The 25,992-nt window shown below is 56.7% G+C and overlaps 1 protein-coding gene and 1 long non-coding RNA gene across 2 annotated transcripts; one reads left to right on the plus strand and one right to left on the minus strand.

Moving 5' to 3' along the window:
• On the minus strand, positions 1-12,036 carry LOC126050215 (uncharacterized). The gene is made up of 2 exons (XM_049827808.1): positions 6,775-12,036; positions 1-3,568 (listed from the first exon to the last, which is right to left on the minus strand). The coding sequence occupies exon 1, from the start codon at positions 11,469-11,471 to the stop codon at positions 10,293-10,295; it is 1,179 nt and encodes a 392-aa protein (XP_049683765.1). The 5' UTR covers positions 11,472-12,036; the 3' UTR covers positions 1-3,568; positions 6,775-10,292.
• Positions 4,687-25,281, plus strand: LOC126050216 (uncharacterized). The gene is made up of 2 exons (XR_007509459.1): positions 4,687-5,559; positions 23,777-25,281. It is a non-coding gene; the product is annotated as an uncharacterized LOC126050216 (long non-coding RNA).
• Positions 25,282-25,992: the final 711 nt, after the last annotated feature.

The following is a 25,992-nucleotide window of genomic DNA, read 5'->3' on the forward strand; positions in this document are numbered from 1 at the left end:
GGGCTCCCTGTGCCCGCTGCCATCGCAGCAATGGTGCTGAGCACCCCGGGGCTGGTGCAGTGCCACGGGAGGTCGCTCTGCCACTGCTGTTTGGCATCCCCAGCCCCTGCCCCGCAGGGCCGCAGCTGTTCCCGCCGCACGGAGCCAGAGTACACTGTGTTCGCCCAGAGTCCTTGATTAAACAAAATGTTTATGCATGCCTCTGCTCCGACGAACATCTTGGCTGGCTTGCACGAAGCCTGCTCTCTGCTGCAGGTCCGGCTGCACTGGGGCATGAGCCCCAGCTGCCAGAAGGTTTGAGGAAGGGTCTGTATGATGTTAACTTCAGGAGCCTGCTGGCCTTCTCCTGGAGTCCCCACTCCAGGACCCCCCTCCTCAGTCCCTGTGCCCCCAGCTCTGCTACGAGGGGCTTTGGCTGCCGGGGGAGATGGCTGCCCTGCAACCCCGTGGTGCCAAAGGGAGCTGCTGGCCCATTTGAGGGGCTGCAGCAGGGGGGGCATGTTTGCTTCTTTAGCCCAGGGGGGGTTGACACCCATCCCATGAACGCGCTACCCCTTTCCCACTTGAGCAGAGTTTAGGGGTGCATCTTGAGATATCAGGAACAGCTAAGAAATTTCCTGGGCTCCAGGGTGTCTCCAGCAGTGCAGAACACCATTCCTGACACTGTGCCTTCTCAACACCCTCCTGGTGACCACCATGATCATGACCATGTAGAACACCATGGGCTAGGGTGGGCCATCTGCAGCACCAGCCAGGGCAATGGCAGGGCTAACTCTGGTTTCCAGGGCCGGCCTGCTTGCAGCTCCGTGTCCCTTGTCCTGCCCAGCCAGCATCGTCCAGGATGTGCCCACTTCCTTCCCTGCCCAAGGGGACTGTTTGTGCCAGTTCTGCACATCTGAAGTTAACTGGGGACAGGCTGGCCCTGCTGGCCTGTGTCATCTCTCAAGCAGCATGCAACAGTCTGGTCCATGCCTCTGCACGGCAGCCCTCAGCCAGGTGTGCCATCATCATATTCATGCTGTTGCTCCTGCTGATACCTCCAAACCCCTCGAAGGGAGTGGTGTTACTCCCTCCCAAGCCATTTCCCCTAGGGGGAAGGAGCAGCACACCTTGGGCAAGGGGGGACCAGTGTATTCAGGTAATTTACAACCCTACCAGGTGAAACCAAAGCCAAGGAGAGGTGTTTGGATGTTTACAGGGGGCTCTGGATGCAGATGTGACTCAGGCATGGATCCTGGAGCTGGGATCTGCTCTGTGGACCTGAGTTGAACAGTGCCTTGGAGACTGGCACTATCCTGTGTTTGTGTATATGCTAAGGGTGTGCTGAGGGAGTCGCAGGAGATGGAGCATCCCAGTGAGCAGAGTCTAACAGCCTAATAACACAGCTAGGGATGGGCAGGCAAGGAGGCTGGAAGAAACTGGTGAGATTGGTGCTAAACTCTCAATCTTTTGACAGGTAGCTGGATGATGGGTACCTAGCAAGAGAGACCAGCCCTGTGTGTTAGCCAGCCCTGTGAGGAGTGTGGAGGAGGGGTCTGCAGGGGTGAGATAGGGCCATCAGCAAAGATCAGAGCTCAGTACCTTGAATTCAAGAGACCAGAAAGAAGAAAATGCTGACGGCCATCAGGTGCTGATGGCCACTTAGATGATGAAGACCCTGCGCTGGACTTCCAGCCATGACTCGCTGCCCTGGGCAGGCTGCAGGACTGTTTTCCAAGAGCACCGGCTTTCAGCAGAGCTGGTTGCCCAAGCGGCTTGCATGCCCCTGCCAAGCCATGTGCCATGGCCCTTGCGAAATGGTGTTGATAAACACTCTGGGGCATGCCAAGTCCTGCGAGACGACAGCTGATGTGCTTGGGCTTCAGGGAGTGTCCGCATGGTGAGAGGAATTTTCCACTCTTCTCTGGTAAGCATGTCTGACCCCACAGAGGGACCGTCCCCAGCAAGGCAAAAACTTATTTGCTGATGGCCCAGCTGCCCCCGTCTGGCCCTATAAACCCTGCCATGCAAGGGCTGTCCTAGGAGTAGTTGGGTAGCCTGGGGCATGGTGGCACCCTACAGGGCTGGGCTGGGGTGCCGCCATCCCCAAAGCGACCCAACCAGCCCCGTCTCACCATGGGGCCGTTCTTGTGTCCTGGCGATGAACTACCCATTAGCTTTCCCTTTCCAAGCACGTGGGGCAAGTTTAGGTGAGCCCTGTGCTGGTCTGGTCCCTGTCCCAAGGACTTGCCTTGCAGCAATGTTGGTCCTGTTTCCATGTGTCCTGGAGGTCACTGGATGACCCTTGCCAGGGCCCTCCAGGTTTTTGGGACAGGTCTGCCCTGCTGTGTCTTCCGGCATATTGGAAACATCTCAAAGACCAGCAGGTTTGTAGCATGAAAAGGGCATGCTCCATCACATGCTGGCTGATGTATGGTAATTAGCATGCTAAAAGCCGGTTTAATTTGACCAGCTAAAGTCCTGGAGCTGCAGCTCGCTTCATCTGCCCTGCAGACCCACTGTGCTCTCAACAGACACATATAAAGCTCTCAATAAATGAAGGCCGAGCTTTCTCCAGGGTCCAGTCCAGTACTGGGGAGGGTTGTGCCAGGTGGTGCAGATTTGGCTGGTGTGCCCATGCGCAGTGCCATGCGTGTCCCTGGGCAACTCCTCTCCCCCATCACAGCCTGGCATGTGCTGCACCCCGCAGTCCCAGCACCTGCAGGGGATGGGTATTTCAAACCCTGGCATCACACATGGCTTTCCACGAAGTGTCCCCAAGGGGCCAGGACCTTGCTGATGAAGGAGGAGTGTGAAGGGTATTTGGAAAGCCTGCGTGTCCCTGCGGATAGCCTCGAGCAAGCATGGCATCCACAGCTGCCTGGGCAACAGGAAAATCCAGTTATTTGGGGCAACATTTGTAAATCATCAACAGCTGATCTCTGAGACAACACGACCCTTTCCAAAGGCCTTCTTCCCCACACCCTCATGTGGAAAGCCACCAGCATGAGGATGCACATGAATCCAGGACAGCTGGGGTGCCCTGTGCTCCCAGTAGCAGCAAGCCCTAGAGCAGCATAGGGCTCTCCTCCCTGTGTCTCCTAGGCTGCTTTTGGGACACTGCTGCAATATATTTTCCAGTGCTTTGGCCAGTTTGATTTAAAGTGACCAAAGTGACAGAGATCCTGGCCATTCCCTTAAAGTATTTCAGAGCCTGTTGTGAAGCCCTTGTGTTTGCTGCTGGGCTCTGTCGGCACTGCTTGGTTTGCTGCAGATGCGGCACAGGGAGTTAACACTTGGGTGATTGATGTGTGTGGGTGATTGGTATTTGTTGCTGCATGAAACTGTCCCATGGAGGCATTTCTGTTTTCTCTCAGGTACCGGGGTGGGGGACGTGCTCCCATTCAGCAGGCTGCAGGATGACCTTGTGCTTCTGGGTTGCAGCGACAGCCTCGCAGGAGCTGTAGATCTGCTTGGTCAGGGCCGGAGGTTTCCTCAGAGACTCATTGCTGCAGCCAACACCTGCCTGGGAAAGGCATAGCCTGAGTTCCTCCATCAACCGGCAAAGGACCCAAACATCAGCAAGTGCCTGGAGAGAGAAGACATGGGGGGAATCACAGGTCTCCTGTCATGGACGGGTCACTGGGGGTGAGGGCTCTGGGAGGACTCTGCTTCCTCCCTTTTTTTCTTCCCTTCCTCCTTCCTTCCCTCCCTCCCTCTCTCCTTCCTTCCTTCTGCTCTCCCTCTCACTTTCACTCCTTCTCTTTCACTTCCTCTTTCTGTTTCTTTTTCTGTTTCCTCCCTTTCTTCCTCTCTTTTGCCGCCTCCTGGACATGCCCCTACTGCCACCCTGGTGCCCCTGTGCCCATCCCTCTGGCATTTGGGCTGGCAGTGGCAGAGCTGCAGAGCTGGCGTGACACCCGTGCCTGTGGGGAGTCCTCCAGCAAAGCCCTAGTGCATGAAAGGGACCCGTGCCTAGGGCAAACACCATCACCCTATCGGCTGGGGTGGCCATTCTCCCCGTGTCCCCTGTCATCGGGGCTGAGGTCCCTGCATGCGGTGGACAAGGTGGGCAGGGAGCAGATGTGCTTTGCTTGGAAGGCACCACTAATATGTCATCTATATATAACTGTATGCACCACGTGTTGTGGCTGTGCTGACCTAAGAACACAGGCAGATCATGGTTTTAATGTAGAGTAAGTGCTGTTATTACCGAGGTGGTATTATGGGGGAACGAGTCAAGCTTTGGGCACACTACCTCCTCTCCTGTGTTGTGCCTACGGGGTGTCCTGTGGCCCATGTGCAGTGGAGGTGGGACAGCATGGCAAGTCCCTGCTGGCAAGGCAGGCATGGAGGCAGACCTGGCTTCCATCAAGGGTGTCTGGCAGGGCAGGAGGAGCCTTTTGTGCTCCCTTTCTCCCTGTCTTGGCTCGGACCATCTGCTGTCCCTGCAAGCTAGAGCCACCCTGGGGCTGCTCCCCTCTGCGTTACCCATGGCAGTGTTGGCAGAGCTGAGACGGTATCTTCGCTGTGTCCTCAGGAGGTGGTGGAGGAGGAAGGAAGATTTCCTTTGCTTCTGTGCAAAAAAAAGACTGGCAATTCCCCCAAAGCCAGATTTTCCCACCAGGTAGAAACAATTCCCAATTCACAGGTTTCCTCCAGGGCTCCCTTGTGCTCAGGTGCCATCACCTAGAACTGCCTTGGCAGGGCACACACCTATTGCTTGCTCCGTGTCACCCACAGGATGAATGAAAATGTTTAACTGGGGTTTTACTGCATGGTCAAGTGACTGCTGTAGTTACAGGACCCAGCCAGTGTCACCGCTGCTCACAGCCCAGGGTTGTTTATATCGTTTTGCACCTGGTTGTTCCCCCCGCACCACATGCGATGGCTGTGCTGGCCCAGCCGGGCACTGCTATGACAGAGCAGCACCGCTGCTTACTCTGACACTGGTGGCAGATCAGGCTTCCCCATCCCTTCCCAAGTCCCTGCAGGCTCAAGGCTGCTGGATGAGGGCACAGTGGGGGGTCAGACCCTTGCCAAGACAGCAGCAGGGTGATGGGATGCACTCCCCGGGAAGGGGCACGTGCTGGGGCCTGATGCTGTGTGGGGAACCCGGTCTTTGGATGGAGATGGGGGCAAGAGAAAAGGGGAACGTGTGGTTTGCTCATGGCAGCAGATAGCTGGGAACAGAGGAGAGGCTACTTTCTCCTCTTGGCCCTGGCTCCTGGCGTCGTGGCTTGTGCTTGCAGGCAGAGGCAAGGGCAGGCAGCGGGGCACTCAGTCCTTGCACGTTCTCCACTGGGGAGAGACAGAGCTTGGGCAAAAGGCATCAGAAGAGGCAGCGAGCCCCGTCCTGCCCCCGGATGCTTGGGACATGGTGTTCTCTCCGAGCAATGATAAGGACAATCAATAATAAAAACAGGCAGCTGGGACACAAGCCCGGCCTCCAGCCAGCGACCTTCAGGAGCTGGGTTACTGGAGCAAGCGCAGGCGTTCTTGGCAGTGGTGAGAGCAGCGCCTTGTCGGGAGCAAGCGGAGGGTAAACACTGCTGCTGGACGCGCGCAGTGGAGCATGCGGTGAGTGCTGCGCGAGCGTGCGGCTGGCAGCCCCACGGCACACCCCTCCCCAGGGGCGCAGCCCTTCACACTTTTGGGTAACTGCCCCTGCGCAGGCACCACTGCAGCGGCTCACGCACATGCACGCACACCCTGTGCACCTCGATAAAGAGCTGGGACAGTAACGAAGCTCCCACGGGCACAGAGGGATCCGTGTGCTCGTTACCCCGCTAACAGAGCCGGCGAGGAGGCAGGCAGCGCCCCGTGCACATGCGCACGGGGGGGAGGCAGGGCCAGCCAAGCCTCTGGAGTAACCCTGAGCACTTACATAACAACCTGCATTTACAAACCGCTGCACAAACATGACCCACTCGCTGAGATCACACCCGATCTCATCAAGATCCTGATAAAACAAAAAAAAAACCCAAACAAAAAAAACCAAACCCCAACCCAGCTCCTGGACACAGCTGGTCGGGACTGTTTGTGTCTTGTGACGTGGGGAGGTTCGCAACGCCCTTGCTGAACAGTGGTGGTGGGGCTTCAGCTCTGCGTAAGAGCCTGGAAGGTTCGAGCTGGCTGAGGGCCGATGTGGGCGTCTGTCCTGCAGCAGGTTCTGGCTCTTTCTGAGCTTCTCGGAGCTGCAACAAAGCTCAGGGTTTTGCAGTTTTCTAGGGGAAAAAGGGCTGTGGGGCCACACACTGTACCACTTCCTCCTCCTGCCTCAGGAGGAGAGAGTCCTGACCCAGCCCCACTGTGATGAAATGGTCTTTTTTGGGGGGTTGCAATCAGAGGACCCCAGCCTCAGGCCGGACTCTCACTGCCTGATGAAGATAGCGTCTGTTTCTTTCTTTGCCGCCCAAAGAGCGCTTCCTTCTCCTGAACATGGAAGGGGTTCGGGATGTGCTATTTCACGTTGCATCCTCTGTTTTGTGGACAGGGCAGCATCACCCCCACCAGTGGAGAGGCTCCGGCCATGGTATTGGTACACCACAGCGCTGGTGGGCACCATGTCCCTCACAGTCTTCTGTCCCACTTAGGGTGCCATGAGGCTGGTCCTTATCCCAAGCCTGAATATGACACTGGCTGACCCCAGCTCTGCTGGACCCATCTGGCGGTTCCTGTGCTGCCACAATGTTTGACCCTCTCTGGGCATCCTAAGCCCTGTACCTCTCCCCAGGTCCTGTCCCATCAGCTTCCCTCAAGCAGAAGTCCCTCCCTGTGCCTCTGCACACCCACCTTGCCCCAGGCTGCAGCAGGACCTCCAGCCCTGCTGGCATCACATGGAGGGTCTCCCTTGGTTGGGCTTTGGAGAGGCGAAAGCTGTTGCTGGCACAGCTGGGAAGATGTGGGCATCACGGCTCCCTCGGGGGAAGGCCGACTCTTGCATGCCATGGCTGCGTGTGAGAAGAGGAGCTTGCTCTTGCGTGCAGCAAGGGCAGCTGGTGCTCCGAGGCACGTGCTTTCCCCATCCGGTTCAGGAAGCTCTTCTCCTTCCCGGCACCTCCCGCCCTCCACATCTCTGCTCTTCCTCTGGGCACGCAAAGCAAGCCACCTGCTCCAGCCCTTTGAAAGTGTCTGCGGCAAAGACCCACCGAGAAAAGCCTAAAAATATCCTAGGAATAGCGGAGGAGAAAAAAATAAAAGGGCTCTTTATCGCTCAGCAAACAGCAGAACCAGTCGCTGCCCGGCAGAAATGAGAGAGGAACTGGGACTTAAAAATAACATCCGCTCGCAGGGAGCCAGCCCGGGCCACTGAGTTCCCAGCTCTTCTCCAGGCAGCCTGCCTACGCGGGCAGACTGCGTTCGTGAGAACCGCGCTCCTGCACTGTGTCCAAACACTGCGCCCCGCTGAGGTCCCATCTGGGGGAGCACGGGGACCTGTCCCAGTGTCAGCTGCATGCTCTCCATTGCTCCGAGGACAGCTGCCCGTGCCCCTGGGGAGCCGTTCCCCTGCGGAGAGCAGTGGGATGGACTTAGTCCCAATACACCAGGTATACCCGGTAACACTGAATGTGAGCTTGGGCTGCTGGGTTTCCAGCTGGCATGGAGAGCAGGGACGTGGCTGGGGAAGCCTGGGAGAAGCCATCAGAGTGTGGGGAGCCAGGCTGTGCATGTCCCCTTCCAGGGCCTGTCCCAGCTGCCGGACAGCTTGCAGGATCCTTGTGTAGCAATAACAGGAACAGACAGTTCACCTCTGTGGTACCCTGAGTCTAACCTAGAGGATCTGGTGCTGCCTTGCTAGGTTTTGTTGCAGGAATGGGAAGCTTTTCCCAGCAAGTGGGGGAACCAGCCCCTTGCAGCCCATTCATAGCCAGCAGGTGTGCAGGCTTTTTGGATGCCTGTGGCTGGAGGTGCTGGAGGCAATCAGAAAGTAGAGTTATATAAAGGGTCATTTACAGAGTCCGGTCAAGTGGATCCAGCAAATGCCCAGCACATCCTGACCCTCCTGCAGCGTGCAAAGGCCAGCTCCCTGGAGTAAGGAGCAGCCTGCTTAAGGTGGCCAAGAGCTTTGCTGGGCCCACCCCGCCATGGAGAGCAGGAATGCCAAGTGCTCCTGATCTCAGGAGTCTCTCCTCTGCTTGACCTCAAATACACCTGCAGGCTGGGAGCAGCAGAGGAGGCTCCCGGCAAGCCCAGCTGCAGCAATGGTGCGTTATCTCGCCGTCCATGCCATTGCTTTGCTCCTCGCAGGGAGCAACACAGCGTGCAAAGTGGTGAATAAATACCCTGGGCTCTGTTCCTCATCTCTCAACATGACGGCAACTGCATCCCTCAGGGGGACCGCTGTTTCTGATGTCCACACTGAGGATGTCCTGCCTATGGGAAGCTCTTCCCGAGCCTGCACGCAGCAGTCTGGGCAGCTCTGCCTTCCCACAGCCAGGACAGCCCAAAGGACTGTGCATTTCGGCTTCCTCTTTTGAAGAGCCTTGTAGCTGGGAGCAAGGGGACTTGAGGCTGAAGAAACGGACTCCACAGGAGACTAACCTCACCGCTTTTAAATCCTGCAGGCTAGATTTTTTTCCTGCCTTATGCTAGTTCAGCATCTGGCCCGTTCCTCTTGTCTCCCCGCCAAGGTCTCCTGAGGAGCTGGTGGAAGTCACGAGCGGGCAGATAGCATCACGCGGTTTCTGCCGTGCTGGGCCAGGAGCATGCAAGAGCGGATGCAGGGTGTGCTGCTGGCACAGGGGAATGCAAAGCAGAGCTGGAGCCCAAGTTTGTCTCTAGAGCTGAAGCCCAAACCTGCCCTTGTCTCAGGCAGGTTGAAAACAAGTCTGCCCTGAGACCACATGAAAGCACATGAGCCTGTAGCTTTCTTGCCGTCTCTGATCTTGCCTGTTCCCCAACATGCTTGGTGCAGAGCTGTTGAGGTTGCGCAGTTCCCCAGGACACCCTGTCCTAGGTGAAGGCAAACCACACCGGCTGCCACAGAGCCTGCCCTCAACTTTAAAACCCTGCCAGGACGTGTCCCACCCCATTCCCTCCATTGCCTGAGCTATCCATGGGGCTTCCTTTGTCATCCCCCTGGGCTCTCCCCAGGCCCTGCCTGCGGTGAGGTTGGTAGGCAGCAGGAAAGGTGCGTTGCTGGAACATGGTGGCTCCCACATTGGATGCAGAGAGTGGGTGTTGTGCCAGCCCTGGGATGGTTTTTAGGACCACAGTTTCCCAGGTTGGTGGGCACCAGAGGGAGGAAGAGGACTTGCAAAACCAAATTGTTTTCCCAGGACCCACAGGGCTGCCTCTGGGCAGGCCACAAGCTCCCCACATGGCTGGCCGAGTGCCACAGGGCAGGAAAGCATGCTGCCTGCCCTGTGTGCCCCCTGCCTGGGCCACTGTCCCCTCCCTGCTCTGCCTTGTGCACGGTGACTGTGGCCTGAGTCAAGGCATGATGCCCGGTCACACTGCGGCAACCCCCCAGCCTCCCGGCTCTCCGGCCACCATGGCACACAGTGTCACCAAAGCAGGTGAAGCTCGGGAGGGCTGTGGGTGGGTGGTCAGCCTTGCTTGTGTCCTCAGCTGGGCAAGCCCCAGCCTGAACAAGTCTACAGCATCCTCATCTCCACGTCCACTTAGCTTCTGCTCCATCCCTGCTTGTCCTCTCTCCTGCTCAGCTTTGCTGGCCTTCCTCTCCTTCCAGAGCAGCCATGTCACTGCTTTCCTTCCCCGCTTCACCCATGCCAGCTCCCGGCTGGGGCTGCAGCCCACCCTGCTCCTCACCTGCTGCTCAGTCCCAGCCTGGGGGTATTTCATCCCCCGTGGCCCGGTACTGGGAGAGGGGTCTTGACAGACTCCAGGGTGATGTGCCTGGCTCCTGGGCATCAGACACAGGATCAGGCCCTCACCACAACCCTTTGGACAGAGGCAAAGCCTGTGCTAGCGACTCAGCCTCGGCGCAACCTTGCCTTTGTCCCTACTGAGGTTGCTTGGAAGCTCCTAGTTGCTGCTGGGAACTGGGACCCTATGTCACTGGTTGTGATGCTCTGACAGCGGAAAGGAGATGTGTTGCAGCCCAGTAAGGGATGTTGGTACCTAGCTGTGGAAAAAACCCCTTCCCTTTAATCAAGTAGGAATGTTCCCCTTTGTGGGATGGGCTTTGTGCCACCCGAGGGGATATTGGAGCTGTGGGTTCCAGTCCCAGTTCAGACCCAGGTGCCCAGCCTGTATGGCTGGGCAGCTCTGCTCCCAGTGCTACCATTGCCATCACTTCAGCTGGGTGCAAGGGAGCAGAGCAGCCTTGGATGGTCTCCCAGCATTGCTTATTTTCCCATCGTGGCAGAAACTTCTACGTGCCTCATGCCCTCACCTCCTGGTGGCTGGGAAACTGAGGCACAGCACCATGCCGTGCTGGGGAGTGACACCCTCTTCAGGCTCAGGTGCTCTGCGGACCCTCCTGGACCCCGAGCGCATGACACCTGAGCACCGCAGCCCCAGCAGTCCCTCCTTGCCTGGGAAAATGAGGCTGCCCCTCCCTGGGAAAGGCACGGGCTGTCCAAAGGTAACCCAAACCCAGTTCCCATTGCTGCCCTTGGGCAAAGCCTTGCCGGCATGCTTCCCAGCACACGGCTCGCCACGGCCTTGCTGTCCTCCGTTGTTCTCTGCCCCAGTTCACGGCAGCTACATGTAGGGCAGATAAGGGCTGTGCAGGGGGAGGACGTGCTGCCGGGCTGCCCAGCCGTGTTTAACCCTTGCTCCTTCCCCTGCGCAGCCGGCGATGCTGGGTGCAGGCTGTAGCCCAGGGGCAGCCCTGCTGCCCTGCCCGTAGGGGTGCCCGGGCAGCATCCCTGAGCCCGCCGCTGGGCCCGGAGCATGGCCAGGAGGTGGCAGCAGCCCCTCACCGTGGTGCCAGGCCTGGGGTGCAGGCTGAGACCCCTGCAAAGCAGCAGTCCCACTGCTCTGGTCCCTTCTCTGGCAGCAAGGAGGGTAGAGGAAGAAGAAAGCAGAGCTCCGTGCAGGGCTGCGAGGGCAGACAAGCTGGAAGGGAATTCAGTGGCATGTTGTGGGATGAGGACCAGGGGACACAGCGAGACTCTGCACGGCATCTCTGAGCGGGCACAGCTGGGCTGTGGTTTAAGCATCTTGCCGCTGGGCCCTGTGAGGCGTTGTGGTTTGAGGCAGCAGCATGTGGAAGTCGGAAAGAACAAACTGTTCAGCCGCCAGCCCTTCCAGCTTCTGCTTTCGAAGTTATCTAACAGCCCAAACAAACACAGAAAGCACTGGCTCAGCCACAGCTGGCTGGCCCAGGCCGGCAGCACAGGGCCGGCACAGCCCGTCCTGTTCCCATTCCTGCAGCCCAGCAAGCTGTGCTGGGTCACTGCTTGCTTCTGCTCTCTGCAGGGTGGGCAAGGGGCTCTGCTCCCCCGCTCCCTACCATAGCTATGCACCCCCTTCCAACACCACCCCAAATGCCACCTGGCACAGGGCAGCTTGCTGGGCATCCCTCTCCAATGACGGCTGGCAGTCACTTGTCCCTGCAGAGATGGACAACCTCCGTGGCTTGGGAGGGGTTTCCTTGCACTCTGCTCTGTCCTGCTTGGCCAACAGCAAATGGCACTGTGCTGATGCCATGTGTTGGGATGCAAGGGCAGGCTGGAAGGACTGACACAGAGATGCTGTGGCCAACCTGCATGAAGAATGAGTGTGCTGACCTACCACCCCCAGGTGCTTCAGTGCAACCCATGGCTCTGGAGATGGGCACAGGCTGTTGGAGCCCGCAGCTGGGGGAGGACCCACATGGTTCAGACATGCATGGGGACAGTGATAAGCCTCCATGTCCTCAGACAAGATCTGGGACCAAGAAGCTGCCAGCTTGAGGGATGCAGGAGGTGACTGCAAATGGTGCAGAGAGGGGGCAGCCATGCCTGGAGCTGGGCAGCAGCAGAGAGCCCAGAGCAGGGTCCCACCAGCCTGTGGCAGAAAGGGGAAACTGTGGGCTGTAACCAGCTCTGAAAAACAAGGCTGTGTTGTGGTGTCTTGTCACAAGTGCCAAATTCACACATGGGGGTGCAGGTGGGAGGGGGAAGTGGGAAAGGGGTGGGGAGCCCTGTTACGTAGAGTGAGTCCTCCAGTCTTCCTTCCTGTGGCCGCAGGCTGAGGGTATATAAACAGCTGAGCTATAATTATCTGGGGTTGGTGAGCAGCAAGCCCGAGCTCCCGGCTGCCACGGGCATGGCTGTGGGGCCGGCAGGCTCACAGCTCCCCAGGGCTGGCACCCACGGCCCAGGCACGCTGTGCTGCGCTGCTGGAGAGGAAGGTATGGCCCCTGGCTTGCTGCCTCTGCAATGGGAGTGAGGGGCTGTGGAGACCCCAAAGAGGGCACAGAGGTTGCGTGGAAAGAAAAGTCCCTATGTAGGGGCCTGGAGGCTGCTGGATGATTCTCCATGGGGCAGGAGGGCCCATCGGTTTGCACCAGGCTGGGCCGGGACCACTCCGCACCATTGTGTTTCCCATCCAAAATTACCACCATTTGTGAAAGGCTGGTATGGGGAGAAGGCACCTCTGTCTGCAGTCCTTTCTGTTTGCATTTTGATCATTTTGATCTGTCTTGCAAATGCTGCTCCTCTTCACAGGGAAGTCCCTTGTTCCTGACGCTCCTGGCAGGTACCTGCTGGGGAAATGGGGGAAGCACCAAAGATCCTGTCCCTCTCCCCAGCAAGCAAAAGAGTGTTCTTTTCCAGACCTCAGGTGGAATATCAAAAGGTCCCTCAGGCAGCTTGAATGAAAGCAGGAAATCATGCTTGGTTGGTTAAAAAGAGCCTTGAGGGGGACGCATCAGGGGCATGAGAGGAAGATCCCAGGGAGACGGGGTGCACCCTGCACCCCGGCCTGCTCAGATGCCACAAATGAACCTCTGGTTCAGACTGCACGGCCAGGCAGTTCCACCTGCTGCCATCTGCACCCATCCCACCTCCTCCACGAGTTTTTTGTTGTAGGGCAGTTGTTCTCTCCATTGCACTAAGGGAATGCAGGATGCTCGGTGTTTCAATGGACAAAATGGACACCTGAGAGTTTTCCTGGACCTTGACCTTTATAAAATTTGGGCCAGAGGCACTCCAGGATGCATTCTGAAGCCACTAATGTCCATGAAAAGTGCCCGGCATTTCTGGGTGCAGACAGATGTTTCCCCGACCACCCCAGCACATGTTCACCAAGGGTGGAAGGAGAGGAGAAGCAGCAGATAATGGTCAGGGCAAGGCTGGGAACTGTTGGGGGGATTGGGAATGGTGAGAAGGTGTTTTGGCTGGCCCTTCTGTTGGAGAAGTGCTAGTATGGTAGCAAGACAGGGCAGAGAGTGAGGGACCAGAATGAATTTGGAGATTGTCCCCTGGAGCAGACAGAGGTGCATGGTCCAGGGTGGATGGTGGCTGCGTCACTCTGGGGGCACACCTCGGCTTTCTGCGCCCATGTGTGGGTCACATTGGGCCAGGCCAGGCTGAGATAGCTCTAGTTTGGGCTGGGATTTCTGCAGCTAATGGGAAACAGTGAGCTGGGAATGAGGAACTAAGACATGGCACGAAGACACCCGGTCATTGCAAAATGCTTAGCCAAGGGCTGGCTCTAAGATGTGGTAAGTGCTTGGGGTTAGTTTGTGCTTAAAATTTCCAGCTCCTCCAGCCTCCTCGCTCTCAGATGAGCACAGTGTTTGCTTTCACTTCCCTGCCTGGTCTCCAAGACAGACAAACGCTGGGAACTTTCCACATCCAAAACAACAAAAACAAAAGACACGCAAGAGAAAACAATGTTCGGATTTGGAAGTAAAGAAGGAATTAATCATTTCCTACCCAAAACCAATCCACACTTGGTGGGCAGCAGGGTAGGGAATGGAAACAGCCACCTGAAAAGGCTGAACTGGTCACAAAACAGGTCCTGGTGGCCCAGCTGCGCTGCCCAGCTTGGGGCAAGTGATCTCTCTGGTCACCCCACGAAGCCCAAAGGCTGGGCTGCCAGCCGCAGGGAGATGTTCTGGGGTATTTTAGGGCACTTTGGAGCAGGCCGTTAGCTCTTGAAGAGCTCAACATTTGGTCAGCACAGAGCTGGAGGTTGCAGGTGAGGAGGTGTCAGGTTGTGGCTCCAGTGTCAGCGGTTGCTTGTCACAAGGAGGCAAGCTGGGTCAGGCATGGGCACAGCTCCGCACGGGGTACGAGGATGTGCTTCATGCCATAGCCTGTTTGAGCTGGTTCTGGCCACCCTTGAGTCAGATGCTCTGTCCTCTGGCTAGGGATTCCTGGCCTCCAGTGCTGGTTTGAGCCATTTGCATCTCATGCAGGTTTTTCAGCCTGAGCCCAGTGCTGCGGCACAGGAGTTCCTTGCTGTCTTCCAGGAGCTCAGTAGGGTTGGCAGGTCTCAGTGCCCCTGTCCTCATGCCACTTCCCACCCTGCTGAGCACTGGGCTGAGAAGAGCCTTCAGCCAGGGACAGCAAACCAGGGGTCCTGAGTGCTTTATCAGAGATATCAAATGGTGATGGCAGGGACACGTTTGATGACAGGACTCCAGCAGTTTGGCAGAGACCTCTTCCCCTTGCAAGAGAGAAGGGAACAAACCACTATGCGCAGGCTCCAGTCTGAATGGCTGCAGGCACAGGCATGGTCTGCGCAGACGATTTGCAGCAGGTTCAGAGCAAGGAAGAGCTCCTGCCCTGGCGTGGTGGCCGAGTGCCTGGGAGGGCAGCGCAAGCTCCTGCTGAGCAGTTCGGGAAGCGAGCCAGCGCCTGCAGCCTCATCTCACCTGCCCCATTCCTCCTCTCCTGTGGGGAAGGGCAAACCCGGGATTAGCTGTTCCCAGCACATTCCAGGTATTTACCTCGTGGGACTCCTGCTCCAAAGACCTTTGCTGATGAAAGACACAGACCTAGAACAGGCGTTTGGCTGACGAAAGATGCAGTGGAAATTGCCAGCAGAGCAAGTTCCCTGTGTACTTGCATCAGGCTCCCAGGTTTCACTGAGGTGAGAGGCACAGTCAGCACCCTGTGCCCTGCAAATCTCTTGTTTGTCTCATGGACGTCCTGTCCCAAAAAGAGATGAGGGAGCTGCCACTGCTGTCTGGTCCTGCTGGGGAGACCGGCAGGGAAGCTGGGGAGTATGGCTACATCTGCATGGGTACCCTAGACACAGCTTGTTTTCTTTGGTCAACTTCCCCACTCGGCTGCCCTGGTGACAGCTGGAGCAGAGACAGGTTTTGGCCCAGGTCTGATGCAGGACCTGTGGCTGGAGGGTAAGGGGTGAGCAAGAGGGGAGGATGCTGAAGCTGGTACGGGAGGTAGTGTGGCTCTGCAGGTCTGAGGGGTACCATGCTGCAGGCAGAGGCAACACTCTGCAGCACCAGCACTAGTTCACGTGTCCAGGTGGACACCTACCTACACAGGCTGATCAAGGACTTCTCTTCCATGGGCACAAATAGAGGGTGAAACTCTCCCACTGCAGTGGTGTAATCCTGAAATCACACCCGAAGACATTTGTCCAGACTCAACTTTGCAATCTGACTCACAGTTTGGGGGATAAAATTGCTTTAATTTTGGAACACACCATGCCCACAGGGTGCTTTCTGAAGCAGCTCTGGTGGTGACCATTCCTTGTCAACAAGCCCTGCAGTTATAAAACATCCCCAAAAGAGCAGCAGAGCCTGCTGGGTGTTTGCCGAGCGGCTGGGAACGCATTGGGTGTGCAGGCAGTCACGCTGGGCTCTGCATGCCTGTGACCCTGTGGCCCTGCGGTGTCCATCCCCCTCCACACCTGCTCCCAGCACGACGTGCTGACCTCAGCCTTACATAAATCTCCTTGTGGGGCAACAGGGAAAAAGGAGAAATAGCAAACACTGTGGACACTGGGCAAATTTTTTTACAGCATCTCCATCCAGCTTGGACCATGCAAGGAGGCTGGAGGGATCATTGCTTTGCCAGGCACCAGGCTGAGTGGTAAGGCTTATCCTGAGCCAGGACCATGCATGGTGGGGTATTTTATGTAATCCAGAGCTGCAATGAAGCATTTGTCCTCTCCCCTGTCCTGCAGAGAGGACAGGTTGCCAGGGCAGAGGTGATCTCCTGTTTGTGTGGGCAGTACTGGCTCTGGAGCATGGCACTGGCGCTGGGGACAGAGTGGGGACCCATAGGCGGTTTTGGCAGAGGGAATCCCGGCAGGTGTTTTACAGTCGTCATGCGACTGCCTTAGCCTTGGCTTAAGGGCGAGTTGTCTGCAAGCTGGTAAGAAGAGCTTCCCCGATGAGACACCATCTCCTCCCCAAGAGCCTCCCCGTCCTGGTGCTGCAGGACCTGCCCATTTCATCCTCAACCAAAGCCCATCACAGAGGGGCTGGGCATGGGGTGAGCTGCCCCCAAAACCCAGCCCGCCTGGGTACGAAACCCAGCTCCGTGCCTTTCCTTCACTCACGGGTTATTTTCTCCCAGCACAAATACATCTGGACTGGCTCATGGGCTCTGTTTTCTTCTTTGGGCAGAGAGTTGTGCCAACAAAGCAAAGCTTCTTCCTTATCCCTCCCCTTTCTAACTGTTTCCGTATGGATCTAATTTCACCATGTCCTGGAGCAGGGTTGGGTTCCCTGCTTACATAAAGTTGAAAACAAGGGGTGAGGCACTGGCTGTTGGCAGGAGAGCATGTCCAACCTGCAATGTCCTCGGAGCATAGAATAGCTTTGAGGCTTGGCTTTTCCAGGTGCCTGAGACCTGTGGTCCTTTCTCAGGGAATGAATGACCGGGGAACGCTCCTGTTGGTGCAGCAGGGACGCAAGCAGGGCTAGAAAGCCATGGCTGGGCTATGTGCTCTGCCAGCCTCTGGCTCAGGCTGAGCCCTGGGCTGGCCAACTGTGGACACCACACTGCGGATGCTTCTCTTACCCCTTTCCCTTGCTTGGAGGCCTCTGGTGCCACAAGTGCCCATATCCTTCCTGCTCAGGTCAGACCCTGCAGTGGATTACTGGGGTGAGGGCCAGCTATGGGGGTCAGGTAAAGGGCAGCACTGGGGTGCAGTTTCCTGCAGTGCCACATCTCCCCAGTGCAAGCTCTGGGTCTCCCCTCTACCCGCTTGGCTCTGCAGTGCCTCTTCTCTGTACACTGCAGTTGGATAGGATGATGGGAGGAAACACCATGGAGCTAGGATGGCCTGGCCATGCCAATTGCCCTGGCAGCTAGCCATGTCCCAAAGGAGAAACAGCAAGCCTGTTTCAAAAAGGCTTGAAGCTTTTTGTGTCTTGTCTTGGCCGTCTCCTGCCATATGCTGGGCCATAGTGTGAGTCCTCTCAGAGGAGCAGTGTCACCTGGCTGGTGGGAATCGAGCGGCAGCAACGGAGCTGTGTCACACATGGCAGATCAAGGAGTAGGGGATGCAGTAGCCCCCGGCTGTGCGTGGAGACCTTGGAGGGAGACACGCTTCCCCTGCAGCCAGCAGCCACCCGAGTGCATGTGCTGGCTGTGCTGGAGGAGACATCAGCCTGCTCATCTCTCTAGCAATCCTGTGGGTGAAGGCAGGTCCTTTCCTGTGCTTCCCACTCCTCTGACCCCAACAGTCACATCTTTGGGAGTAGCTCGCCCCCAGCCCTCTGAGGAGCCAGGGCTGAAGATAGCTGCAGTACTGAGTGAGAACCCAAGGCTCTGGAGGACTGCGTAGGCAGGATCTGCCCTAGAGTTGGGGGAGTTTATGCCCAGGGCAAGAGGATAGCCCTAGGACATGCACCAGGGGTGCTCCCAAAGATGGAGTGCCTTAAACGCTAACAAGCACCTTTGGCTAGAGGCTGCCATCAAGATGTCCCAGCCAAACTCAGTCGTGTCCTGGGGGGTTATATGGAGGGTGGTGGGTGAATCACCACCCACTCCCACCTGCTATGGGACCTGCATGGGGACCTAACCAGTCTGGATGGAGCTGGTGTTGTGCAGCTCAGGTCAAACAGGGCTGGTTCAAGCCCAGTTCAGTGCCCTCCAAGCTGGGGGCTGGAGTCTGCAGTTTTCTCCAGAAGCTGCAGCACCAGCTCTTTCCTGGGCCAGTCTGGCAATGTCAGTGGGCAAAGGTGGTCCTCCCCAGCCATGGTGATGACCTGATGCTCCCCCTCCTGTTGGAAGGAGCCAGCTGAGACTCACAGTGGTGGTGAGGATGCTCTGCTAGCTCTGTACTTACTGGCAGGCAGTGCCAGTACTCCTGGAGGCGGTCAATACTGTATTGGGGACCTGGCAGCCCAATCCCGCAAACTCTTTCCTTGGGTTGCAACTCCAGGCGTCAGCCTGCCCAGAGGGACAGGGCTCTGGCTTCGTGTGCAGACAGGGCTGGCTCAGCTAACTATAGCTGTAGTGTTGCACATGGCCCCAGGCATGCACTGTACTCTTTGCAAACAGGAGCTTTGCTGACATGCCGGCTGCTGCTTCCTCCCACTGCACTGTCCTGGCCTGGGGAAGAGCGAGTCAAGGCTGCCTACCTGCTGCCTGCAGCTGGCAGCCTGAGGGCAGCCCTCTGCCATAGAGTGCTTAGACCTGGCGAAAGGCTGGCTCTGGGAGCTGGCATGGCATATGCCAGTTATTAGGTTCAGTGGTGTCTGGCAAAGCTGTTGCATGAGCCTGCTTGCTCCTTGCTATCCCAGCACACACACAGAGAGGAGAACTTGCCCTTTCCCAGGTCACGATCTGGCAGCATCCGCTTGTGTTTACTTGAATTTACAGAAGCACTGTGGTCTTCATAGAAATCCCATCTCCAGAAAGAGGGATCGTTGCAGAAGACATTGAACTGCTCAGAGCCTGGGTGCAGGTGACTCACTTGGGATGGGTTTTGATGTCAGCGAGCAGCTCTGTTGAGGGTCTGGAGCTGTCTGGTGTTCTGCATGGGTCCCCACCATCCCTATATGACACGTCTCTCCACAAACTTGGCACTCGTATGCACCTGTCCCTTGGCAGATGGATTGAGTTTCGAGGAAACCTCAGTCCTCCTACTGCTCTGCAGGGGATGGGGATGGGAGAGGAGCTACCCCAGAGCAGTAGGCTGGAAGGGAATGGGGCTTGATATTAGATTCAGCCAGGCCTGCAAAGATCTTGTGAGACACAGGTCAGAGACTACTAAGAGAGACCTTGCAATTGTCACAGCAGTTTCCAGTTTTCTTCAGGGAAGGTCAGGGACCTTCTTCCCATAGCTGGTGAGGGTGAGCCTCTGGAAGCTTTCTTATGCCAGCTCTAGCATTTAACTCCTGTTGACTGTTTGTAGCTTAGTGACTACCGGCATCTATTGCCCCAGCTGCTTGGGGTGCTTGGGGAGCAGTAGCTGAATTGGGCGCAGGACTGCAGCTGAGATGCTACAGAGATGCAGGAGCTGTCAGCACCCCAGGGGTGCCAAGGATCTCAGAAACTCTGCTCAGGACTGTGCAGCAATGGTGTTGACTTGTTGTGGGGCATAATCTCTGGTGCCAGCTGAATTCATTGCCCCAGCACATCAGAGTCTCAGCACAGTCAGTGTGGCAGAGAGGACGTGGCTATGCAGGTGCAGAGCTGCAGCCATGTCTGATGCCTCTCCCTGGGCTGATGGAAGGTGATGGCCTCACCAGTGGGACGTCTTCTCTGGTTGAAGTGTTAGTAGGTGAAGAAGCTGTGAGAGGAGTTGAGCAGACTGTACACCATTGATGGAGACTCCAGTGATGCAAGAGGTTGGAAACCAGTGACCTCTGACAGCTCCTCCTACACAGTGACTATGGTGACAGACCAGATATAGTGCCCTGGTGAGGCAGATGACCTCCCATCAAGAACAGTATCGGAGCCAGATGAACTTGACCCATGTGTCCTTGCCAAGAGGAGGTGGTGGGTGGCAGTTTGAAACTCTGGGGATGGAGGCACCAACCTGCTGTCTCAGGAGGTTTGCTGCATCTCTCACATCCAGGGTGTTGTGACCTGCTGGGACCTGGGAGCAGGGAAAAAGCTGCTCTTTAGCAGGACTAGCTCTTCTCTAAGACTCTTCTCTGGAATGTGCAAGGGTCTCTGCACATGTGTGCATGCATCTGGGCTCTCTGGCATGTGTAGCATCCTTGCAATCCATCCTAAACTCGCGGAGGTGTATGTGACCACCAGGAGGTACAAGAAAGGGTGTGAACTCAGCCTTTCATTTTTACAGAAAGCGTGACATGTGGCTGGTGCCACAGGGCTCCAACCCCAGAGCCTGCACAGGTCTACATGGTGCCACTGCTCCTAAGGCTCATGAGTGCCAGAGCTGGCAGGGCTGCAAAGTCCCCCAGGTCTCCCCACCCTCTTTGGCCCTTCAGCAGACATTGCTGCTGCCAGACCAGGCGGGAGCCAGTTTGGCTGGGCCACGTGGTAACAGGACCGCAGTGGCAAATCTGCCTGGAGAAATGCTGCTGTGCCGGCCCTCCTGCACCACGAGTCTGGATCAATGGCGTGAGCAAGCCCCCGCCTCCTGCTTGTTGGTCGCCTCATGCCCTGCTTGCCCACCACCTCCCATTGTGACCAACCGACCGACTGTGGAGAAGTGATGGCTGGTGGGTGGCAGCGTGGAGAAACCCCACATGCCACCTCCCAGTGGCAAGTGAGACCCCAGCAGTGCTCCCAGCCCGGGGGTCCGAACCACGGGGAGCCGAGCAGGTCTGGGTCTGCCTGCTGGGGTGGGGAGGCAGGTGATGCCAGCAGCCGGCGTGACTCAGTGGGTGCTGCTTCTCCCTGCTATCACGCAGTGCTCAGAGGCGCCAGGCTGGCTGTGGGGTGGCGAGGCCCTTCCTATGTGCAGCTCGTGTGGCCACGAGGCATGAGTCATACCGATGGGGAGACAGGGCGGAGCAGGGCTTTTGGGATGGAGCAGGGATTTGGGGATCCGGCAGAGCTGTGGAAAGGAGCTGTCTCCCAACACCTCAGCCTCCTGGATGCCATCCAGCCTCACCAGAGATGAGCCAGTGCTCCCAGCACTTCCCACGCACTGGGCTGTCCACGCAGACCTTGTCTGGGGTAGGTCTGGGGTGACCTGGCTCCAGGGGAGCCCAGCCCCATGGCCTAGGCTCTGCTTGGGGACCCATGGTGGTCAGAGCTGGAGATGCTCAGTGGCTCACAAAGACCTTTCTGTCTGCGGAGAACTCGCACCGCTATTGTCCCCCGTCCTAGTTTCAGTGCTGGCTGCGCACACTGCTCATCTTTCTAGGTCAGTGAAGAGGGCCTTTGTGTGCCAACAAAGTGGTTCTCTCCCCATGCAGGGTCTTTCCCTTGCTCCTCAGACCACTCTGCTTTGTTTGCACTGGTTTTGACCGGAGCATGAAGTATCTTCTCACGTGCATCCATCCTCCCACCGGAGCTGCCAGGCCTGGCACTGCCAGGCAGAGAAAGATGCTCTCTGGCTGGTCGGCTCTGCCTGCATTCCCGCAGCGGTGGGGCAGTGCACGCTGGCTTTGTTGCTCAGGGTTGCAGCCTTCAGGATGCTCTGGGCAGCTCAGGTGTCTCCTGAGGACAGTGTCATGGTGGGAAGGGCAGGAGCAGGGCAGTGTTAACTTTGCCTCTGCCACTTGGGCTTCCTGGGCACGGAGGGACCGGCAGGAGTCAGCCATCCAATGCCCTAGGATAGGGCTGTGGGGATGAGGAAAGCTCCATCAGCCCAGAGCTGAGATGGAGCAGGGGCCATGGGTGGTGGTTGTCTCAGATTCCTGGCTGCCTGGAGACCACCTATGGGGCTTTGCTGGGGAGTCTAGAGAGCGTCAGCCCTGGGTATGTTTGAAGTCAGACCTTGGCTTTCCCAAGGGAGGATTTGTCCCAAACCAGGGGACACAGAACTACCCACTGCCCCAGCAGCATCTCAGGGACTGGGATTAGCTCCGGTATCTCAGTGGGATGTGTGGAAAAGCAAGAAAGCAGGACCAGATGCAATCAGAGATGATGGCAAGGAAGGGCAGGGGCATAAGGCAAAGACAGAAGGGCAGGCTTGGGAGGAGGCCAAGAGACAGATTTTTGCTAGCAGCAGGCTGAAGGCTGTGAGCAAGGAAATCTGCTCTTTTATCACCTGGTTTGTTCTTGCTGGGTTCAGGGACAATGACCTGAGGACTCCCCTGGAGCACGATAACTGGCTCCATGGCGTGTTGCTTTTCCCAGGAGCAAAGCCCTGCAGGGCTCGTGGCAGAGAGGGACTCACAGAGGGTGTGAGGCTGGGTCTGGGGACCCCAAACCCACACAGGCGTCTGTTCACACACACATGCTGCCTGTAGCTGGATGCCAGGGGATCCACACACCCATGTGAGAGTGTGCATACGCACATGTGTGCATACGTGCCCTGTGTACGTAGCTGGATCCCACAGGATCTGAATACCAGCATGAGAGTGGGTGTGGGTGTTTGTGCAGGCTCTGTACACAGCTCAGCCCCAGCACAGCCAGCAGTGATTGCTGCAAGGCTATTCTCTCTTCTGTTATTCCTTGACTTTGTTTTCTCCTCAAAACCCACCATTTAATCATTGCACACCCCAGGAACATCACTGCTTTCTCTCAGCAGCTAAACTGATGCCCTGTGTGGGATGGGGGATGCAAGAAGCTGCAGGCATGTGGTCTCTTCCTTGTCAGGCCGTTTCGCCTTGCTGTATGCTTCCCGTTGCTGTGGCAATGTGACACATCAAAATGCCCATCTGATGGAGATGCATGCTGAGAGCTGAGAGCCCCAGTGGGCCCTGCACAGCCCAGCATCTCCCATCCCCTTTTGGCCAGGCGAGAGGGACACTACTGGCAGGCACCATGACTTTGTTGTAGCTGGTGATGGAGCACGGAGCCCCGAATACGGCATCCCTGCTCATCCTGGGCCCTGGGCAGAGCAGAAGGAAGGTGGGTACGTTGTGGAGAGGGAGCTGGCGTGCCTGCCCCACCTTGGACGATTGCAGCAAAGAGGAGAAAAGGCCCTTTCCCAACATCAGGTGCATGCTGTTGTTTTTCAGCACAGCCTTCAGGGGAGAAATCCTCTCTGTTGCATACATGTGTGCAGGCACGCACCCACGGTCCAGCTCGCCCTGTGCCCCCGTGCTCCAGGATCCTCCCATGTCCCCGGGCTGCAGCAGCACCTTGCGTGTCCTCACAGGTCACCCCCGCCGCCAGGACATGTCCAGCTGCAGTTCCGCAGCCGGTGAGGGCACAAACACGCATCCTGCTCATCCCCATGGGCCCCTCTCTGGGGACACCCTGCCACCCCCCCAGCATGCATTTTCTCTCTCCCCTTCCACCTGTTTCTTATGGTTTCACCCTTATTTCAGCAGGCAAAAGCATCCACCTTCCTTGCACCTCCCCTCCCTCTCTGGATCCCAGCTGTTCTTCCTCTTGTTTTCAGCCAGCTACTATCCTGGAGCTAAAAATAACAAGGAATTTACAGCCCTCGACCTTGAACTCAGCCAAGCGCAGTGTTCTAGCTTTTGCTGTGTCAGCAAAGTGCTCAGTGGCTCATCCTGGGTTTTCCTTGCATCTCTGCAAGTCCTTTCCCCTGGGGGCATGGCACAACACTGGGATGCTGGCTTGACTGGCATCAGCTGCGAGACATGCTGTGAGGTGGTCACGTTAAGAGAGGTGAGACGTGCCCTGTGGGCATGGGGGAGTGGGGTGGTGTGTGATCCCAGGAGTTCAAGTCCCCAAGATGTCATGGGATTTTTGGTTTTTGTCCTTTCAAGTCATGTATTTTCACCGTCTCTCTAGTGACATTTCCTTTGTGACCATTTTTAGCATATATTTAGAAAAGTTTCCAAGTTTTCCCCACCATAATTGGGAATGCAGGAAACTCACTATTTCTGTGTCATTGTCTTTAAAAGGAAAACTGAGATTGTCACGTAATCACGGGACTCCTGCAGCCAGAGCCTTCAAGAAAGACACCCCACCCAGCTCTGTCAGGTTTGCAGTGCTCATTGCTATTTCAGCAGCATAACAAGTCTCCACACCCATCTGATGTCAAAAAGGAGTTGGAGCCTGCTTCCCCCTGCAATAAGGAGGATCAAAACCTCACCGATCGTTTGGGATCTGCCATGGGTCTGCGCTACACAAGGGCAATGTCTAACTCTGCCATGGCTGTGCTAATCGTGGTGGCTGCTCGGATGCCGGGCTGTTTCAGGGCTCCAGGATAACTGTGGTCACCAAAACTTCCCTTCCCTCTGTCTCCTCCTCTGTGTCCTCATCTGTCCAACCCATGGGCCATCCCTGTGGTCAGAGTCAGCAGAAATCAGGTAGTTAAGGGTGAATTTAAAGAAAAGCACAACAGTGCTGGAGCTGCACTTTTGAGAAGTCACTTGTGTGTAGGAGCCTTTGTCTCACTGACAGCAAGGGAAATCACATATTGAAACCATGGCCCTTCACATGCCTGTTACGTGGGGCAGACCTGCTCTGACTCAGGCAGGACTCTGTCAGGTCAGGGGGTGTGATGGAGATGGGGAGGTGCCACAGCTCCACCAGCCACCCTGCAGCACCCGTGGGACATGGATGCACACACCGACACACCAGCGTGGTGTGTGGCATCCAGCCCCTTGCTCTGCCCTTCTTCCCCCACAAAGAGATCACTGGCTGCGGGCTGCATGCCCACCCCTGGGAGGGGATGGAAAGGACCAACCCTGGACTTGCCTGTGTCAATGTGGGCTCCGAGCAAGCGCAGAGCGTGCAGCAGTGCTGCTGTGTGGATGAGGCCAGCCTCTGGGGAGCAGCCAGCCTCTCGCTTGGAATGGGGCAGAGACCATCAGACTGAACAGGAACGTCCCCCTCTGCTCCTGGCTGCTTTTGAAGACCATAACATTGAACTAGATGAATATGTTTGTCCATCCGGATGGATATGCTGTAGTGTGACCCAGCCATCCCCTTCCCATGTGTCCTGATTTCAGCTGGGATAGAGTTAATTTTCTTCCTAGTAGCTGGCATAGTGTTATATTTTGGATTCATTATGAGAAGAATGTTGATAACACACTGATGTTTTCAGTTGTTGCTAAGTAGGGTTTAGACTAAGTCAAGGATTTTTCAGCTTCTCATGCCCAGCCAAGCAAGAAGGCTGGAGGGGCACAGGAAGTTAGGAGGGGACACAGCCAGGACAGCTGACCCAAACTGGCCAAAGGGATATTCCACACCATGTGATGTCATGCCCAGTATAAAAACTGGGGGGAGTTGGCTGGGAGGGATTGCTGCTCCAGAACTAAGTGGGCATCGGTCAGCAAGTGGTGAGCAATTGCATTGTGCATCACTTCTTTTGTATATTCCAAACCTATTATTATTATTACTATTATTATTGTAAATTTTTCTTTTTTTTCCTTTCTGTCCTATTAAACTCTTCTTATCTCAACCCATGAATTTTACCTTTTCTTTCCCCAATTCTCTCCCCCATCCCACTGGGTGGGGGAGAAGTGAGTGAGCAGCTGCATGGTGCTTAGCTGCTGGCTGGGCTTAAACCACAACACCACGGTAACCCTGCTCCTGCTGAGGCATCCTGCCAGGTCCCCCAGAATCCGGTCCCCGGTGTGGGACAGGACCGGTTCCTACACCTGTGTACCCAGTGACATCACAGCATGAGGCTTTACCGTCCTCTCCCTGTCCCAAATTAGCACACAGCCTGCTTAATTGCTTCCTTGTGGGATGAGTTTGGAGAGTGTTAATCATCTGGAGAGGGAACATGCTGACTTTATTGCGGGCCGATGGCACAACCCTTGCTGCGAAAGTGAAGCCAGGAGCCCCTCTGGCAGCTCGACGTTGGGCTGGGCTAGTAGCAGCCTGCCTTGCTCTGCCTGGCTATGCTTCCCACCTTCCTGATGGGAGCAAAACCGCGGCTGGTTGTCCTCTCCCAGCCATGGCCAGAGGGCTTGCGAGTAGCCTGAGGCACGGCGGAGTGATGCATCACATCCTCACGGTGATGCAGGGCCCCATTCCCAGCCTCCCTGCTGCAGTCACCCCTCTGTCCCTGTTCGGAAGTGAGTCAGGTGGGTGGGGAGGGAGGCGAGTGGTGGGATGCTGGCAGGGGTCCCCAGCTAGCACCCATCTGGAAGAGCATTCCTGAGGC

The sequence above is a fragment of the Accipiter gentilis genome, chromosome 24, assembly GCF_929443795.1.
Source record: "Accipiter gentilis chromosome 24, bAccGen1.1, whole genome shotgun sequence".
Lineage (NCBI taxonomy): Eukaryota > Metazoa > Chordata > Aves > Accipitriformes > Accipitridae > Astur > Astur gentilis.

Bases quoted from the DNA above. Each gene is read 5' to 3' on its own strand.
- LOC126050215 (XM_049827808.1), bottom strand. From the start codon at position 11,471: ATGCCCAGCAAGCTGCCCTGTGCCAGGTGGCATTTGGGGTGGTGTTGG.